The sequence below is a fragment of the Simochromis diagramma genome, unplaced genomic scaffold (assembly GCF_900408965.1).
Source record: "Simochromis diagramma unplaced genomic scaffold, fSimDia1.1 OVJJ01000685.1, whole genome shotgun sequence".
Taxonomy (NCBI): domain Eukaryota; kingdom Metazoa; phylum Chordata; class Actinopteri; order Cichliformes; family Cichlidae; genus Simochromis; species Simochromis diagramma.
This window is the reverse complement of record NW_024387477.1, coordinates 12,943,806-12,964,498: the sequence shown is the minus strand read 5'-3', so window position 1 is coordinate 12,964,498 and position 20,693 is coordinate 12,943,806. Positions and strand designations below refer to the sequence as shown.

At 39.4% G+C, this 20,693-nt stretch overlaps 1 protein-coding gene across 2 annotated transcripts in view; it reads left to right on the top strand.

Annotated features, from left to right (window-relative positions):
• The window catches only part of pcdh11 (protocadherin 11), a 134,788-nt gene that overhangs the window by 9,403 nt on the left and 104,692 nt on the right, over positions 1-20,693 (top strand). Inside the window, exons 3-4 of one of the 2 annotated variants that reach the window (XM_040015352.1) lie at positions 4,200-6,707; positions 12,079-15,085. In XM_040015352.1, the coding sequence (XP_039871286.1) occupies positions 4,200-6,707; positions 12,079-12,162 (2,592 nt within the window). In that variant the 3' untranslated portion in view covers positions 12,163-15,085. Of the gene's footprint in view, positions 1-4,199; positions 6,708-12,078; positions 15,086-20,693 lie in introns of those variants that run through there. The other variant, XM_040015351.1, reaches the window with a different exon arrangement.

Sequence of the window (20,693 nt, the reverse complement as noted above, 5' to 3'; positions counted from 1 at the left end):
CATCCTTGGCTCCACAGCCCCGTTTCGGTACTTCTCATTATATTCTCATTGTATTCAAGATTAATTTGCTTGTATCCCAGGTAAAACGATGTAGGGTGAAGCATTAAAGTGAGTTGGATGCACTTTCAGCCTTTGGTATGTTTTATTTCAGTGGTGAAGTAGAAAGCCAGGGGTTTAGGGGGGAAGGAATGTGTAAGCAATTCCTAGAATAGCTCTTGGCCGCTAAGCCACCCTTGGACTATCTTTGTATGGTCCTGTGAGATTTGTCTCAGAAGCTCCCTCAGAATGATAGTTTGCCCAGTTTTTTTCTCGTGTTGTACAGGGCACAGTGCTAAAATTGCTTCCATTGTGTAGCACAATGAGCCATACTCAGTGGTGTGTCACTCCACATGTAACTTGCCTGAGTTGTCAATATACAGAAGAAATGAAAGAAACATGGTGGCCTTTTTTGTGCAACTTCCTTCTTTTTCAAAGCCAAGAGGGACAACGGGTAATTTCGTCCTACACAGTGCTTCAGCTCCACATATAATGGTTGGTAATCATACTTTGAGCAAAACTCCACCATCAGTGCAGCGGTGTGTTACGTCACCTGAATTGAATAGAAGTTGTCCTAAGAAATGGTCAAGGTCAGAGAAAGTAATCACATGCATGACTGGAGAAGAATCCCCCACGAAGGGAGATTTGATCACTACATATTCACAGGATAAGTCGGGTCAACACAGAAACGTACTCGGGACTAAATGAGATTTTAGCGTTTGTTTTCCTCTCGCTTTTTACAATTTTAAAAGTTGGCACCGTTCTTTATTCCGGTGCTTGGTGCTTGACATGTGCCCTTGCATTCACGTCAGCATCTTTCAGTAGATTTAAAACAGAATATATTTAGTTTAAATTTGATTCTGTCACTAGCTTGACTATGTTCCACTAATAAAACAATGTCTGTATTTAGGGCATTTATGCTTAACCTTATTCCAACAACATATTTTGTCTGAAGTTATTTCCAAGGCCAATCCACTGTTATTTTTTTTTTTTACATTTCTAACTGAAATATACCTTAGATTTGAAGCGGAGTAGTCTTTTTTTCTGGTACTCCAAGTCTGAGCCTGACCAAATTCATTCCCAAACTGATTTGAAGATGCAAAATTTATTCAAGCTTCATTCCCATGTAGCAAGAAAAATGTGATTAATTCATTGCATGGCGCCTATAGGCATTGAATATTTGGGTGGAGAACTCACTCTCAAGCATTTCTACTTTTCATTAGCATCCTATTTTGACACATTTTCTTCTTCTAGGGGTTGACGAAAAGAGGCAAACACTTCCTAGGTTCCTTTGTCTTAATTATATGCATGAGATCATGGCCAGGGGCAAAAGGGGATGAGGGATAGAGAGAAAGAATGAGGAAGAGAGAGAGAGAGAGAGAGATAGAGAGAGAGAGAGAGAGAGAGTTTCTATCAGCATTATAAAGAGGTGCTATAGCTTGTGATGAATACCTCTGCCTATTTAGTCCCATCCATGGGCATCACCGTGACTAGAGTCTTCCTGATATATTCACAGCCCAATCTGAGTCTCCTCTGAGTTTTAATAAGGTCATCAAATTGAGTGAAAGATGCATCTACTGATAATCTGAGGCACTGTCGGCAAAATGGGGTTCAGATTCATCCTTCCCTCATCATCTGCCACCTCTGCTTCTGTCAGTGTCCCTCAATCATTTTCATTTAAATTAGCCAACTCTGATTAGATTTTGTACTTCACAAACCTCACATATACGGTGCTCTAATCCCCCCCTTGGCTTCCAGAGAACCTGTGGCCCTGTAATGTGGGATGAAAGGCAAGTCATCAAAGTTCAAGAAGACATGTACCTGTACGGAATATGTGAGGTGGCAGAGCAAGGCATGGTCTAATGTGCACACTTGACCGTTTAGAGAGCTTTGTCCTTCTCACTCAGCCTTAAGGTTTCCAGTGAGTGATTCATGCTAGTATTTGGCCTTTTCTTAGCCTGCCCTAGATCTTATCACAATCCACCAGACTAATTCTGCATTCAGGAGGATGCACAGCCTGAGAGATAGCTCTCCCCAAGTTATTGAAATGCGGTGAGTGCTGCCTTGTCAGTTGTAAAATTGTGTGGAAAAAAGACAAAAGCATAGAGGAAACGCCGGCTTATAAATCATTGTGCAGCATTCCCTTTGACACATGCTAACTCGACATCCTACTATTAACATCGGGCTTTGCGAAAATATCAGCGTGCAGCTATACTGTGCCGAATCTGCAAACTATTCAAACGACTGAGGATTGAGGAGATCTGTATAGCTCGAGTAGTGCTTAACAATACAGCCCCTAGAATGTTGTCTTGGACTTTTCAGTTAGAAATACTTCTGCTGGGTACATAAAGATTCAGCAGAGTTTATCCATAAGGCAATTTTTTTTTCTACAGTTCCACGCAGAGTTTTATATGCAATGTCTGCTTATCCCTATATGACTTTTGCTTGCCAGAAGGATGACAAAATAAGGTCTGAAAGATCATTGCTGCAGTGTTGGCTGTTTTAAGTAGTTCTGTCAATCACTGACATGTTGACAACATTCCCTCTGCAAGCAATTTTTCAGAGTACACAATAATTTACATGCTGCAGCTGCACGTTTTCTTGTGTCGGCTACAAAGCTATGTTGGCACAAGGAGAGTTCTAGAATTTGAAACCTACCGAGGACTCTTGTGCTCACAATTTGGTTGAAGTGTTTCTCCCTTGAATAAGCAGAATGTATATATCTTAATCTCATTTGATAGCTGTGCCTAGACAGAGTAATCTCTTCCAACATTATGTGCAGCATGAAGCTTATCTCTTTAAAGAGGATGCTTTTTCTTGTTTTACCATGAAACTGCTTCTGACTGAAAGAGCTTCAAAGGGCTTCTTTGTTTCATAATGTGCATGCAGCTCATTCATGGGCTTGATCGTCTTCTTATTTCCTCCCCCTACTCTCTCTCTCTCTCTCTCTGTTTTTTTCCCTCTCTCTCTCATACTAGTATGCTATGGTATGGATCCATACCATGTATTTGTCAGGACTACGAAAATAGTGAACATTAGTGCTAGTTTTTTAGGGGGGTGGAAGGCAATTACTCTTAGCATTGAGTGCCAGGTCCTCGAGTTTATCATGTGGATTATTCATGTATTTGTTTTTATTATCCTCCAGCTTTACTTTTGCCTAGATTTAGCTACTCCTGAGTGAAAAGCATTTCTAATATGCAGACTTTTTAACTGTCTTTCTTTTTATGTATAGAGACTTCTTGAGGCGTGTGCAAGTGCTTTATTGGTGTGTCTCCATTCTTGGCTGTCTCTCACTCCTATGTCAAAGTTTAAATGTTTATAAAGACAGCTGTTTTATTTTAACTTGAGACTGTACAGAAAGGTTGAGTGAAGTCTGATTTTATCGATAGTAGCAGAAACTGGATGATGAGGATAAAACGGTAAACAAATCTCTTAAAGTAGTAGTTAGTCGAAACAGATCATTTACTAAAAAAATGTCATTTGAAAAGGATTTATTACCAAGTATTTCATATATTTTTTGGGATGTGTTTAGAAAGTGTCAAAACAAAAAGCCTGAAAAAAAGCTGATGATTAGCATGTTTGCACATTTGCAGGGACCCAACTGAGATGAGCAGAGCAGAGCAAAGAGCCAGCTGCCTTTGTTGAAGAATTTCCCAGGCTGTTTAACTTGACATTCATCAGGATGCATAAGAAGGGCTACAAAGGAACCTGAATAACCTAAGGAGAAACCTCAACAAGATGTTTGTTGTTATAAGATAATTGAAAAATTTGCAATTTAAGAACAAAAATGCCCAAGGATGCCTTGGAATTGTTATCACATATTTCTTTGTTATTACCCGAGTCAAAATGTGATGTTCTTAGTTATGGTACTAATATATCAGTCGAGTCTGGTTTTATAGAAGTGGCTTAGCAATTTTTGCACCAAATGAAACTCACACTGTCTTGTGTCAGACAGTATAAAGGGGAAAGCCACTAAAAAGCAAACAAAGAAACAAAAACTTAAGGATAAAATCCTGTGAGAAATGTCATTTGAAGTTAAAAACAATGAGTGGACATGTAAAATGCTATTTAACACTAACAAGCTGGTTTCATTTTGTTTCCATTATTCAAATAGGTATATAAAATCAACACCTACAATTAAATATATTGTCCTGTCTTTGCAGAGTGTCAGTGAGTTTGGCTTAGACATCATTGAGACGCCCGAAGGTGACAAGTGGCCGCAGCTTATTGTTCAGCAGAACCTGGATCGTGAACAGAAGGATACCTTTGTCATGAAGATAAAGGTGGAGGATGGTGGCAACCCTCCCAAATCCAGCACAGCCATTCTCCAAGTCACCATTTCTGACGTCAATGACAATCGCCCCATTTTCAAGGACAGTGAGCTGGAAGTCACAGTACCAGAAAACGCACCAGTGGGAACATCGGTCGCTCAGCTTCATGCCACGGATGCAGACTTGGGTTCCAATGCGCAGATCCACTTTGCCTTCAGCAACCAGATCTCTTCCTCGACCAAACGTCACTTTGCCATCAACAGCTCTACTGGACTTATCACTGTGAAGCAGCCACTGGACAGGGAGGTAACTCCTGTTCATAAACTCATTGTCCTGGCCAGTGATGGCAGCTCCACCCCTTCCAGAGCCACAGTGACTGTTAATGTAACAGACATTAATGACAATGTTCCCTCTATAGACACTCGCTACATTATCAACCTGGTTAATGGAACTGTTCTGCTGTCTGAGAATGCACCTCTGAACACCAAAATAGCCCTAATTACTGTTACTGACAAGGATGCAGATCTTTATGGCAAAGTAGCTTGCTACACTGACCATGATGTTCCTTTTCGATTGAAGCCTGTCTTTAATGATCAGTTTTTACTCGAGACAGCTGCTCCTCTAGATTATGAGACGACTCGAGAATATGCAATTAAGATAGTGGCCTCGGATAGGGGGACACCTCCTTTGAACACTTCAGCTATGGTCTTAATTAAAATCAAGGATGAGAACGACAATGCGCCCATCTTTCCCCAGCCAGAAATCCAGCTTTCCATACCGGAGAACAATGACCCCTCTACACAGTTAATAAAAATAAGCGCCACTGACGCAGACAGTGGACATAATGCAGAGATTATTTATACTCTCAGCCCTGATGCGCCTGATGGGTTTAACATTGACAGACGGTCAGGAATTCTCTCTGTTGGCAAACGACTGGACAGAGAGAAGCAGGAGAGGTACTCATTCACTGTCATAGCGAGGGACAATGGCTCTACATCCCTGCAGAGCAATGTCACTGTCAAGCTAATTGTCCAGGACCTTAATGACAACAGCCCAACTTTCACACACCCTGAGTACAACTTCTATGTGCCTGAAAACCTGCCTCTCTATGGAACTGTTGGTTTAATCACAGTAACGGATGCAGATGCAGGAGATAATGCTGTTGTAACTTTGTCCATTTTGAATGGGAAAGACAATTTTATCATTGACCCCCAAACTGGCGTGATCAAACCCAATATTACCTTTGATAGGGAACAGCAAAGCTCCTACACATTTATGGTAAAGGCAGTTGATGGAGGACAACCTCCAAGCTCCTCCTATGCCAAGGTCACTATCAATGTAGTTGATGTGAATGACAATCGCCCCGTGTTCGTCATTCCGTCCTCCAATTACTCATATGACCTAGTGCGAACCACCACCACCCCTGGTGCTGTGGTCACCAGAGTGTTTGCCATTGACAATGACACTGGTATGAATGCTGAACTGCAATACAGTCTTATTAGCAGCATCATCATTACATCTAGGGTCTCCCCTCGAGGTCTCTTTGCCATCGACAAAACAACGGGTAACATAACACTGCAGGAGAAAATAGTTGCAGCTGATCAGGGGCTGCACAGGCTGGTAGTCAAAGTCAAAGATTTAGGCCAGCCGGAGTCATTACATGCTATTGCACTCGTTCACTTGTTTGTAAATGACTCTGTGTCAAATGCTACCTTTATACAAGAGCAACTGCGAAAAAGTATGGAGACACCATTGGATCGCAACATAGGGGACAGTGAGGTAGCCCCTCAAGCTAACGGATATGTGATTGTCGTCATAGCTATCATAGCAGGGACCATGACTGTCATCTTGGTGATATTTGTGACCGCTTTAGTGCGCTGCCGACAGACACCCAGACATAAAGTAGTGCAGAAGGGCAAGCAAAGTGGAGAGTGGGTGTCACCTAACCAAGAAAACCGTCAGATCAAGAAAAAGAAGAAGAGAAAGAAGCGATCTCCTAAGAGCCTCCTCCTGAACTTTGTGACCATAGATGAATCCAAGCCTGACGACCCCACGCACGAGCATGTTAATGGCACACTGGATCTCCCTGTGGAGCTAGAGGAGCAAACCATGGGGAAGTACAACTGGGCAACCACGCCGACCACCTTCAAACCTGACAGCCCCGATTTAGCCAAGCATTACAAATCTGCATCCCCTCAGCCTACGTTTCAAATCAAACCCGAAACACCAGTGGCCCCAAAGAAACACCACGTGATCCAGGAGCTCCCCTTGGACAACACATTTGTGGTGGGATGTGACTCACTCTCCAAATGCTCATCGACTAGCTCCGACCCATACAGTGTCTCAGAGTGCAGCTGTCAGGGGGGATTCAAGACTGCGGGGCAAAGCACCAACCGACAGGTAATTCATGACTTCCTTTTTAAACCCACCCACACTAGTCCCCACTCACGCTCCCCTTGCTGTCCTCTGGTAGGTGATGTTAAAGGGGGTGGGTGGGAGCATGAAGGAAGGGGATTTACCTACACAGACCATGACCATGTCTTCATGAATGTCATTTCCACCTAAAAATGGGAAGAAATGAAACAAACAAAAATGAAAGAAAACGTAATTTGTTGCAATTAATGCAGCAAACCTTCCACTGTACTGTTGTTAATCCACCCTGTTTTCATTTTGACCATTTAAATGCAACCATAACTGTATAATCATTTACCATAAAACATGCTCAGCTTTCAAAATCCAATCTTTGAGCAATGGAAGCAGAACAACTACAGTGGCTAGCTGTTTTAAAATGGACAGGGAGTAGTTGCTGGCGGTGCAAACTGGGATATGCAGCAACTCTGAATTTGAGTTATTAGGATGAATGAAGCTGTGACTATTTGGCTAACATTGTCAAAGGCACAAGTGTGAAAGTAAAAGTGCAAAAAAATAAAAAAAAATGTGCTAAAACAACTTGATAAAGAAATGCCATATTTTTGTGGCTTCAGTCGTGAAAATATTAAGTCCTAGCTTAACTGTGCCAGTGATGCTTTGTGGGAGTGAAACTCATTTGAATGCCAAGGTATAGCAAAGGGCTTATGATTCCCTAAGAGATATTTGCCAAATGTGAAGTGCCCCAATAAATAAAAACTGGCAAAGGGAAATAAATGTAAATCAGAAGTAAGGAGAGGTGGCCTTGCTCTGTGCTGACAGCCAGAGCAGAGCGCTGTGGGGAAGACTGAGTACTGTTTGGGGTGGGGGAGAGAGAGAGGGGGGGGTCACAGGGATCAAGGTGACGCAGAGCCTTGAGACCAGTATACTTAAACACCAAGGGAGCAGTAAAATAAAAAAGCCAGCCAGGCCAGTGTTGCATTTAGCCCATAAATGTCCTACTTTAATGACCCCAATTATTGTTATAAATGGCATATGTTGATTCAAATACTTTACATTTTTTAAATGGTCTCACGTTAGAGAGGATCACAACAAAGGTTTGCCACACTGATTTGTTGCAGTTTGTGTTCGACAGGGTGATGTTGTTGTATTTCTAATACATGACAAAGTAATATCATGTTGATATTTGACCTGCTATCACTCTGACGATGGAATTAATGAAGGTTGATTGGTCTGTGCGTGGGGTCGTAATTTATTCATACCGATCTGTGTGTGTTGCCATAGTTTTCCCTTAGTGTCAAACATCCAGTTGATTTTTTCTGGCTTTTCCAATCATTTCCTTGTCTTTCGTTTTGCTTCTTTTAAGATTTTTGATGATTCCCATTGTTGCTTGGTTGCACTGGCTTTCGTTTTTGTTACTGTTTTGATCATGACTTTCACAACTGTCATTCATGCAATTCTGGGTCAATTTCATGATATTGCATCAATAATTGATTTTGTTTGATGAGGTGCTTGCTTTTCTTTGTGTCTAGCATCATATTGCACACAGTTTCTCGATCTTTGGTTTACTTCTTTCTTTTTGCTCTCACTATGCTTCTATTTGAGATCTAGCAAGCTTTAAAATTCATCATAGCGTAGTTGTGGCAAATGACTGTTGATCCTGTGAAGTATTGTACTTAGGCTAATTTATGAAGACACCCACACAGACTTGATAGTCATTCCCTTCATCCACCTTTTATTTGAACCCCTAGTTAAAAGCTATGCTCTGCCATGGTACATTATACATAAGCCTGCTACATGCCCCTGGTACCAAAGATTTCATCCATAATGTGTTTATATGACACACTGACGAGTTGTCAGAATGATTTTCCCCTCTTACAAGTAGTGGCTGCCCTGAAATATGCAGAAATATTCAGCCTGTGTTCAACCATCCTAAATTATTATCCGTTATGAATTTTATGCATCAAGGATTGAAATTGATTTCCACTCATGTTACTGATCAGAGTGAAGAATTGTTTTTTTTTTTTGTTTTTTTTGCAAATAATTTCAAATCAATGAATATTTAATTAGTAAACATTCTGCCAAATCTCTTCGGCTATGGTTCTATCTGATTATTTCTAAGGTATATTTATCCACTCTTCTAATAGAACATGGGTTTAATATTCTCATATTCTGGTATTATATCCAACTAATATTTCAATATTAGCAAAAAAAATTGTTCTCATTGGTTTTCCTCAGCGATCCATCTTTAGTGATGTTAAGCTGGCAATATATCTATTTTTTTCTCTCTGTCCCCTTGAGCAATTGGCAAGTGATTCCTCCCACTTTACACATTAGATTTCCCACAAGTTTAAAGTGTGCTTATTTAAAGCCTATGTCATAGAAAAAAATAGCATGAAGCTTTGCCTGATGAGAATCATTGGCTGCAAAGGTTAATTAAATGCACTAAAGGGTTAATCACTCGTAATACAGTATGATTAAAATCACTCTAATTGGTTTGAAAAAGAGGCTGATAAGAAAGAAGAAAAAGGCAGCTGTCCTTTAAGATTATCAGGAGTACCATAAACTAGCCTTGAGTGAGTCCTGTCCTCAGGATCCAAAGCGATATGACAATAGATGCCCAGCAGCCCTGTTTGCTAAAGGACTATTAAAATTGAATCTGTTTGATTTTATCTTTATGCTTCTTAAAAGAAACTACATTTTCAAAGTTTTAAATAGCACTTATAAACAACACTTCAAAATGTGTATGATTCTTGATCTGATGTGGTATAAACATAATGTTTGAGAACTTGTAGAGATCATTTGTAGTGTGGTTCTTAAAAGAAAAACTACATTTGGTCTGTAAGTGGCAGCTATTCACTCTCTGTTCAGCTTAACTTAATAAAAAAAACTCCAAACGCAAAGATCATAGGTAGTTTTCCCTGTTCTTCATCAAAGTGACGCAGTTCTTTTGTGCATTAAAGTAATATCTAATTGTCACAGAAGAAGGTGAAAATGAAACATAGACAAAAAGCCGAGCCATGGAATAACAATGGAGAGGGAATGCGGGAGGAGATAATTATGGTTGAAGGTCAACAAAACGTTTCCAGGGACTTTACAGATGTAGCTGATAAAGACTAAAGCTTGTAAAAATACTTCAGAGACTACAGATTTGTGCCACCATATGGCTTCATTATACAGTAAGAGCCATAAATGCAAATCTCCTCTTTCCCTCCCTTCTCTTCCTATTTTTTATGCATCTCATCATTTTCTTTTAACCCCTACCCCCTTGATATTAGAGGTCAATCTGCCTCCAGTGATGAGGAGCACTTGTGAGCGTATGTGATTTAGAGGAATCAGATCAAATGACTACCACCCTGCTTAAGTGATCTCAGACATCATCATGAATAGGTTGGCTAATATTTTCTTATGTTTGGCCCATAATTCTACGCCCACAGTGCAGGAATTGAGATTAACATTTTGTTAGTGTCTTCTGGTACCACTTCACACAGTACTGTGCAAAAGTATTGAGCTCTTCTTGATTTCTTGATTTTTTCATTCCAAGAAGCCAGACATTGTTCTCAATTTTAAAGTTGTCCTAAGGAATAGTTCTCCAGGCTTCCGGAAGGTCTTTCAAAGTTTTTCTTTGGACATTGGCTGCTTTTTTTCTCCCTTTTTCAGTCAAATCCCTCTACCTGACCAGTTTTAGAGGAATGTTTTATTATTATAGCATAAAAAACACATAACTCAAGGGATCAGCCAGTGATGCCTCTACAATATAGGCCCTTTTTTGCTTAAATGTGACACAAAAACATGGTGCCAGTGGTCTCCATGGACAAATACTGAGGTATGTCAAATTACACAAAAACTGGATTGAAACTCAGTGGCGACAGGTCTGATGGATTAATGAATCCAAATGTAACTTTTTTGTTTCAAATCATTGTCAGTATGTATGTAAAACACGGTGGAGGCTTTGTCATGGTTTTGGGATCCATTTTAACCAGTGGTTCTGGGAACCTTGTCAAAATTGATTACTAACATAAAAAAGTATCATCAAATTTTGATCCACCATGCAATACCTTCTGGAAAGCATCTAAATAGCAATGGCTTCATTTTCCAGCATGACAATGATCCCAAACACACTGTCAATAATGTAAAAATAAACCTGGGTGGAAAAGCACAGAGTGGAACACTCGGTCATGGATTGGCCTCTCCAGAGTCTGGACCTGTGTGGGATCATCATGACAAAGAACTGAACAAAAGGCAGCCGACATCCAAAGAAGAGCTTTGAATGTCCTTCAAGAAGCCCGGAGAACTATTCATGGAGACGATTTAAAGAAATTACAAGAATGCTTAAGAGAGTTCAGGCTGTCTTAGAGATTAAAGTTGGTCATACCAAATATTGACTTTGAAACTGGTCAGAATTGTATAAGCATTGTTTTTGCCTTACGTGCATACTGTATTCCCATGTATCTTTGCACATTTTTTAATAAATTTCCAAAAATATAGCAAAATATCAAGAAATTGGATGACCACAGTACTGGACATTGAATAAATAAAGATATTTTATAGATGTATTGGATAACAAAGGCAATATTAAACCTTATTTGTGCAGAAATCTTTTATTTATGCGGGGGAAGGAATGGGCCAGTAACTCTTGCCACCTATAGTTTGATGTTTGATTGCAGGATGTTTGTGCTTAATGGTAGTGGGTGCACAGCCGGGCATTAAAGCTATGATTTCACAAGGTGATCAGTTTCAAATCCTTGCAACTGATTATGGTTTTGTTTGTAGTAGGGTTTTTTGGTCATTTTTTGCATTTTATTATTATTATTTGTTTATTTCTGTTGAGTCATTGTTGAGTCATTGCATCTGTAATCACTGTGCTTTGTTAATGTGAGCACTATCAAGACAGATTCTTCCCAATCGCAGATATGTTGGTACCTTTGTGAGGAACAGCAAAATGTAATATTCTGTACATATCAGAGGACCCACTGGCAAGGGTCCGAAATAAAGACTGGGCCTAAATTGATCCAAATATTTTTTTTTTTCTTTTTTGAGGGGAAATGAAGAGTGCTGCACTAGTGTGGTGGGAGAGAAAAAAAGACAAATTGGGAGTGGTAATTGGATGAGATTGCATGCTCTGATAAGTACAGGAAAATGCACAAATGTGTGATACCTGTAGCATTCTTCAAGGAAACCTGACAAGATAATGACTTGATTGCCAGCCGTACCTTGAAGAATGCTTTATTTTTTTTTATTTTTTTATTTTTTTTTTTAAATATCATCCACACTCTTTTTGGAGTTTTCTTTAATCAGTGTTCAACGTAGCCTCACACTGATAAGGCTACAGCATAGGCTGCTCAGAGCTCAATGATATTGTAACTACAATCTCCCTATATCTGTCTGTCTCTCTATATTTCAGGAGATGGCACTGAAACCACCACACTATGGCACACTCTGTGGCACAGGTACAGCTCGCTCCCACAGGATTAAAATCAATCTCTAGCTCCCAAAAGAGAGAAAAGAAAGAAAAAAGAGAGAGGGAGAGGGCAGAGGGAGGAAAGGAGGAAGGCAAGAACTGAAGAGGTGAAAACAAGTACTTTACTGCCTCTACCGCCTCAAACCACACCTCTTCACACAATTGAGCGAAAAGATGAATTTAGAGGGGGGGGGGGGGGGGGGGGGGAAGGGGAGTCTCAGAAAAGAACAGACAATGCTTCATGTTGCTGCCTGAAACTTGACAAAGCCCTTCATGTGAATCTGTTGGAAGTTGGAAATGCTTTACTGAGTCCTCTGCTATTATTTACCTTTGTCAGTGGGGATGATATTGTATGCCCCATACCCTCCTCAAAAAATGTCCCACTCCAGCACCCACTCTGTAAAATAGGTGTCAAATACAGTCAGTAGATCTGTAAAGTATGTTTATATGTATGTATGTATATCTATCACAGAGTTGATGGTGTTTATATTTATTGATTGCCTTTTATTTGCTTTGTTTTCAAAACTGCCTGGTGGCCATTTTTATTTTCCTACTTTCTATTTTTTGTATCATTTGATGTTGCTCTATCTGGGCTTGCTCATGGAACTAATGACTTTTAATATATTTATGCTGCAAAGCCTATGATCTGTAGGCTTCCATTAGTATTGAGCCCGCTCACAGTGTATCATGTCTGTCACCCTTTGCCTCGTTTATTTCCACTTTTGCAACTGATTACATTGTTGGTGACAAGTGTGGCTGATGTTGCAGATGCATGCATGGCCCTACAATACCAACAGATTCGCAGTGCTTTTTAGCTGTGCTACCGTTCGCCATGCTGTTATTACACTGGTAGAAATGGTAGGACAAGTTTAATACTTTGAGCTAAGCCACAATCACAAGGGACTAACTGCTGGGGTTATAATCAAAAGCTGTTTATGTAGGGCAGATTTGAAGAGCACTAAGCCTAACCTTTTGTGTGTCGCTTACTATTTCGAAGTCAGAACTGATTTAACTGTTGGGACCCATATTAAAATGACTCCAGATGGTAGGAGAAAAAAATCATAATTATAATCCTCTGGCAGTCATTAATATTTCTTGGGTTCAAGCAAAAAGTGCTTCACTTTGTACACTTATTTACACTGAAAAAAAGAGAAACGTATTTTCTGATGAGAACAACACTAAACACCAAAATAAATAGGTACTCCAGGACTGAGTTTAAAAACAAGCAATAAGTTAAGATTTGATTTTAAAAAAATCCACTATGATGCACTTAATACTTATTATTCAGAGCAACGCTTTTTTCTACTTTTTCTCCACTCATAGGACCACCATGACACATTATGTCTTATTGAATCATTTCTACCATGCACACCAGTAACTGGCTCGATGGGTTTGCAGCGTTATTGTTCAATAATCCTGTTAATTGGTAAGCTAAACGTCTTTAATAGGTAAGGCCTAAAAGGCAACTTCAGTACAGAAATATAAACATAGAATTAGAGTAATTAAAATGGACAAAGTCTGTGTAGTCAGTTAGAAATGTGCGGCTTGACTTGGGTAGGTGCTGTTTTCCCTCCTATATATAGTTAAATGAAATGACTGCACAGACAAGATGCCTTTTTTCATTTTGTTCCAGTCTTTGATCTGTCATGGTTGTACAGGCTGTGTCCATTTTAAAGCTTTTAATTTTATGTGTGTCACCTCTTTGTAAGGCAGGTTGTTATTATTTAAGGAGGTATATTCATGTAATTATGGTATCAAATGTATTCACTACTGCGTAGGAGCCACAGTATGAAATATACATAGCATCCTAGCACTGTGTAATAATTAGATTTGCCTGATCTTTGGGGAAAAGACAAAAAAAAAAACATGCAGGGGAAAGCTTTTGTCCTTGTAAGGGAGACAGAAACCTCACTTTTATTCAATGTGAAGTACAATATGCACCTTACATGATCTTTGTAATTGACTTTGATTTGCCAGTGTGGAGAAAACTGTAAATGTTTTGTTTATGTATGTGTGCGCTTCTGAAATTTATTAAAGTCTTTTGCATTGTATTGCATATTTCGATGACTCTTCTTATTCATTGTTTTAAGCATCCAATATTAGTTTACATCACACAGTTTTCTGCACACGATGCCGTGTCTGCCTGATGAGAACAGTGAGACTATAATGAGGCCAGCACATGTTGTAGAATAATTTGTTGTTTTTCTCATATACACTTAGTTGGTGACATTAAGTATTGGTAAAACAGGCTGTGGCCTGTAAAAAATATATGTAGCTGTGTTGGTTGAGGCAGCATTAACAGGTCAATTTCAGCCACAGAAAAACACCCATACATTTCTTCTACATTTTGCAACAGTATAGCATTTAAATAGGCAAAAGAAACAAAAAACAATGATTTACATCGCTAATTAGGAACAGATTACAGATAAAAAAGTTATGGAAATCTCGAGAAGAACGCATCCTTTGAAGTGCAGAGACAGAAAACAGCCAAACAGGAGCTTTTTTTGGACCGACACATTTTTTTTTAATTTATCTTCCTTCCATGAGAGCTGATAATGATCATTTGATAAAGATAACTCACCTATTATGATGTACAGTAGGGCACGAAAACAGGGGTTTACACATCTGAGAGAGACTGATGCTAGAAAGTACAATAACCACTGCTCAAACATTGTGTTATGTGCTGTTTATGCGGATTTGATCCAAAAATACAGACTTGAAAGACATAAAACAAAGTCTGAGTCGAGACAACAGAAAATGTTTAATTGCTTATCAGAGTTACTTCATAGTTTGAAACCAAGCGAGCTAATCAGTTCCCGTGGGGAAAGTGTCCTTGGTGATTTGAGAAAGTGGTGCACACTCAAGAAAAGCGTTCTCCAATGGAGAGTGCAGAAATGTCAACTTTCTATTAATAGATAAATGTAAACCTGATAAATGCATCGTCTTGGCGTAAAAACAGAGAGCGTAGATAGATAATAAGGTAGATGTATCTCTTTGAGGAACACAAATTCAGCTTGATTTTTTTCTTTCATATATAATTAGGCAATACATGTTTTCAGATGAACCATAAATAAATTTAACAGCCAACCATTAATGAGTATTGACATTTGTTCATGAGTGGTATGTGTTAGATGGAGTTTTCTCCAGCGTCTTGGTGCAAAGTCCAAATTAAGAAGGAAGAAAGAAACAAGAAAAGGAAATTCATTCAGTGGATGCTGGGTTCTAGCTCTGTCTGTGAATCACTGTTTTTCTTTGTTTGTTTTTTCGTTTTTTGGTTGTTAGAAAAGGCACACAAAATCCAGTGCTTTTATCTTTTTATATGGCTATTAAAGCTCGCCCCATAGCTACATTACAGCGTGTCACTGAGCAAAGCATTAGCAGAGTTTCTTTGTTGACATATTGATTCATGATTTATGAGACGGCAGTGTTCAATTTCATTTACCAGGCCAGGAAGCAAGTTATATGTAATAAGTTTGATTACTTATTGTATAATGCAATGATACGTCTACAGCTGGAGCATCATATATATGGACCAACATGCTGGGCTTTACACAGACACACATGCGGCCAGTGGTTATGTTCGTGGAGAGCCTTGCAAAATGCCCTTCATTAAATTATATGGATATGTTTCTTTTTCCACTTTGTTTGCTTCATCATTTAGACAGTGGTTTCTTATTTTCCTGTAATGTCAGCTATTCACTTCGTTATTTAAGATTGCATCCTAATAACTAGTTGGGAATACTTCACAATACTCAGAAAGTATGTGTGAAGTTTGTTATACCAGACAAAGATTGCATAGCTGGCCCAGTGACTTTCCTCAACCTTGAGAATGCATGCAATCAGTGCAATCAGTACATCAGCCCTGTTATCAGTTCTTTGCCTCTAATAAATGTAACATAAAACTAAAGCATGTCTGTTATTTATGTGGTTAAGATTGCAAAGGAGTAACTGAGTAGGCAAAAACCATTACACATTGATTTTACAAGTCACTCACGTTCTCTTCTGGGATCATTGATATCCGCTGTAGACGGTATAAAATTACAATTCAAGATTACAGATTTTTAAACCAAATGATTGCCGTAGTTGCTTTGTAAGTTCACTTTTTAAACGCATGGTGAATTCTGAGGATGGTATTGCATATATTTGATGTCTTTTTATGTTATAGAGAATAACACAGGTTAAAGTGAAGGCATTTAATAGTTCGGTTGTCTTTGGGGAGGTGTAGGTCAATTTAACAAGCAGCAAGCATGCTCAGGGTATGATGTGAAGTTGTCCTGAAGCAATACTGACTGTGTAAGCAGAGGCTATTTATGCATGTGCTGTGCAGTGGTGCAGGAAACAAGAAGATGCTGTGTTTTTTTTTCTTTTTTTCTGTTGCACCCCACTCAAGGCAACACTCCACACAATTGCTGCCAAATCTCTGCCAAACTGAATAATTCAATCATCCCCCATAGCTGCAGTGGTCTATCTACCTTTGTGTGTGCAACAATCAAATCAGTGTGGAAGCCTGCCGTGTGGTTCTTTCTGAGACACTGAGTAGCTCTACAGCCCGGAGATTGTTTTCATTGAAAACAATTGTGTTGATTAAACGAGGTGTGACTGTGGAGCAGGCATCTGAAGAACATCGATTGCTTGTACAATTGTTTGTTCCTTGTTAAAAGTGTGATCTAAAACAGTGGACGCCGTTAGTGTGCAAGGAGCATATGGTTGGCTGGTGTGCCCTTAAGACAGTTAGTGCGCTTCTGTATTTCCAAAAATATCCCAGGTAAAGAAATCCATTGTGATCGCTTGTGTGGGCTTATTAATGCCTTTTGATTAATGACCACATAAAATTCTTAAATCACAGTTTCGGGTGGGTTAGCATGGCTTTATCAGGACCTGATTTATATTATTATATTTTATTGCATTTTATCTTTTGTGAATGTACATTACTTCATACAGATAAATGATCTTTACAACATTTTTCAGCAGATAGCAGCCTTCCCATTTCCCTTATCCCACAATTCTTTGAGGTACTCGTGTGGATTCAAGCTTTGCTTAGCTCTAATTCCCCTGTAAAAAAAAGAGTACTGTAAAGATTAGGCAAAATGTAATATTGTTATTCTGTTTTATATGTTTGGCATAGCTGGACTGGCCATCTGGCATATTTATTTATTTTTATAACAGTATAAACAATGAAAGGTGATGGATTGGCCAGATGCTGGCAGATGTGTAAAAATAACTCAGTTGTTTGGTGGTGGCTATGGCGGAGCTGCCACAAGAGGCCAGGTGGATGAGGGAAAGGAGAGGCAGCAGGAGGAGAGACCCGAGGTGGCCGCTGGTCCGAGTGTCAGGTGAACTGAACTTCAGGTAAGAAGTTATGACCTGCAGTCTATCTGGGTCGGATATAAACCAAGTTTAGGTGTAGTTTATTTTCGTTGTGCTGACTTTTTACAGTCAGTTACAATAACTCGTACTGCATGGTAGCTAGCATGACGGAGTTTCTACAGCTGGGTGGGTGCTATGATGTTACTAATAGTGAACTTTATTTTATTCATAAGGTTAGTTAATAGAGCTGCCAACCGTCCCCTAAAAAGAGAAAATATTACGCGTTTCAAATTGAGGTGAAAAGGAACACAGTTTGTCCCGTACTTCAGCTACAATGGAAAAAGACACAAAACTGGAGTTTTTCTCTGTCTTTACGCTGCAGCTGCTTCTTCTCTCATTCGATCGTGAAACTGATCAATGATCAGCTGATCGGCTTTTCTCTCTTGTTTGTTTATCGCCCACTTTGCGCCAGAAAGAGGAAACCAGCGGATGTCGCGCTAAACAACAGCAGCACGTTTAAGCTTGATCAGCTGTTGTTAGAATTTATTTAATATTAATTTCTAGTATCAGCTGATGTTTGCTGGAGCCACAGCTGTAAAAGCTGCTGGTCATGATGTTGGTTTGGTTATCTGGTGAGAGGGAAACATGAAGATGAAACCAGGAGATGTCCTTACTGAATCATCAGAGCTGAACAGGTGATGGAGAAACAGGTTTACTTTTTAGGTGACATGAATGAGTTGAAGGGAAGTTATGAACTGTTTCTGAGAGACAAATAACACCAGGATCCTTTCTGTGTCGCTGACAGCTGGTAACTGTGCAGGGGCGGGTCTAGCAAAGCTTTGCCAGGGGGGCAGGTGGGGCATTAGTAGGGAGAGGGGGGCACAAAGAAATACTTTTCTTTCTTATTCTCATTTAAAAGATCTAGCTTTTATTAAATAATTATTTGAATCTTACAACCAAAGTTTTTATCTGATGTACAACGTATAGAAATCATACATAGACCAACAAGACAGTGTACATCACTGTCACAACAGCCTTCGTTTTCATTCAAAGGCTTTATGATTTTTCCTATAATACCTGGTGGGCCGGTCTCTAGTCAAAATGCCTGGGCCCATTTATTGTCCTAGTCCAGCCCTGATGTTTGGGTTTTTTTCTTTATCAGTTTTCGCTACCTGGGCATTAGTGGTGCAATAACATGTTGTGGACATCTGTAAAAAAAAAAACCCACTCACATAAAGGCTGTTTGAGTTTAAATTAGTTCCTCATTACCAGCCACAGCAGTGTGCTGATACAGAGTAAAATCAAAAGTGCTGGAGTCATTTCATCTCATTTGGTTTAATTTAACTACAAGAAAGTTATTCCTCAAAACAATTTGGAGTCAAATGTCATATTCTGCAAGTAACTTCACACAGTACTGTTTTTAGAAGATGTAAAATATGATTCGCAGCAGCGAGTAGATTTTTTCCTGCATCTTCTGTCACAGAGGATTTTATCTGTGGACAATGGTTTAAATAAATTGGGTTCTAATTTGCCACTGATATTATCTGGTGAATGGTCATTAGTGTTACTGTTCTTTAACTACTTTTAGTGTTCATTGTAGTTTACTGTTGCTGTTGTGTTTTGTTTTCTTTCCTGTTAATGCAATAATGTCAGGGCATGCAGTCTGGGAAGTGTGTAGCTGTGATGGAGCGGGTGTGATCATTGGTGTTGGTGTCTTCCCATTGTGAGAGAATTAATAGTTTTACTTTTTTTAAAGCATACAGTAGAATACCTGCATGCCAATCTATTGTGCTATTTCATTGCCACTTCCCACTATGGATCACTGTTTTATACTATGTGATGCTGTCAAAATTGTGCGAAGCAGATATTCTTTTCTGAAATGTAGCTGGGTTGCTTGACTGATGGCATGTAATGACTGGTGATATGCAAATCAGGGTTCAGCTGTCTGGATCTGAACACTACTCTTTTTGAAAGAGACTAACAATACTTCGTGTGACAAAAACAACCACTCCTAGGAATAATGTCTTCGCTCAAGAGAATTAGTCAGTGTTAAGGATGTTGTCATGGCAAGATGCATGAATTTTTGCAAGCTGAAGGTGGCCAGACTAGAAGGCGGCAACTTAAAGACAATGTCCAAGGAAGGCTATGTCTGTGCTCCCCTTAATCCTGGTAATCCTCCTGCAGAATTCTTGATTTGCTTTTGTAAAAGAGATTGGGAGATGATAAGATGCTCGTCCGCCTCCTTAGAATAGCTGATAATCTGGTTTGAACAGAGGAATCAGGGGGTATTTAGCTTGCCTTAACATTTGCCCAAGCAGATGGCGCTGACGGGGGAAGGCACAACCTTAACCTTCATCCCCCTCCCTCTCTGCTTGGTCTACTTTGAGGGGGAAAAAAAGAACAGTGGGATGATAATCAATGTTGTTTATTTTGCTGCTTGACTCTTTAAGTACTTTCAGCCAGATTATAGGCTTTTGCAGGGGATAATCAGGAGACCGCAGACAATTGCTTTTTTCCCATCCTGACAGTATCCCCCCACGAATGCGTAAAGAAGGCGATTTAAAGTAGATGCCAACTCTTAATTCCTGATTAGTCCCATTGCAAACCCTGTTAAAATTAACTGGACACTGCGCTAATCACTACATTTTGAACACTTGCTGTTCTGGTGCAGTGGACATACCGTATCCAGTGAGTAAGACGACTTCCCACAAGTGATATATCCATTAACACTCCCTTTTGAGGCTTTTTCCTCAGTGTGGTTACACACAAACACACTATGAACCCCCAGGAAGTTCTTGAGGGTAATTGTAACACTTCAGGACTGAACCACTAGTGGGCTGACGTATTATAAAAAGAGACAGAGACAAGCCAAGTTCCCATCAAAGTTTTAAGGTAATTAAAAAAAAAGCCAGTAAACAGCCAATATTAAAAATAATACATGTTAAGACTCTCTTCTCCCTGAAAATTGTAAGTATACAATTTAACTGTCAAAAAAAGGAGCAACAGTAACTTTTTTTGGTTTTTGGACTGCAATATCTTCAGTAGCATTTATGTAAGCTGTAAGCATGACGGCATGTAATCCATTAAGTCATTTATATTGGTTCCCTAAGTCTACCTCTCTAAACTTAATACCTCCGGCAATCTTCTCAGCTTGGACTGGACACCTGCAACAAAAGCATTTGAAGAAATGAGATCAGCCCATTGACTAATTAGAACTGTGCACGGCATATGCGAGCGGAAGGACTATTTAA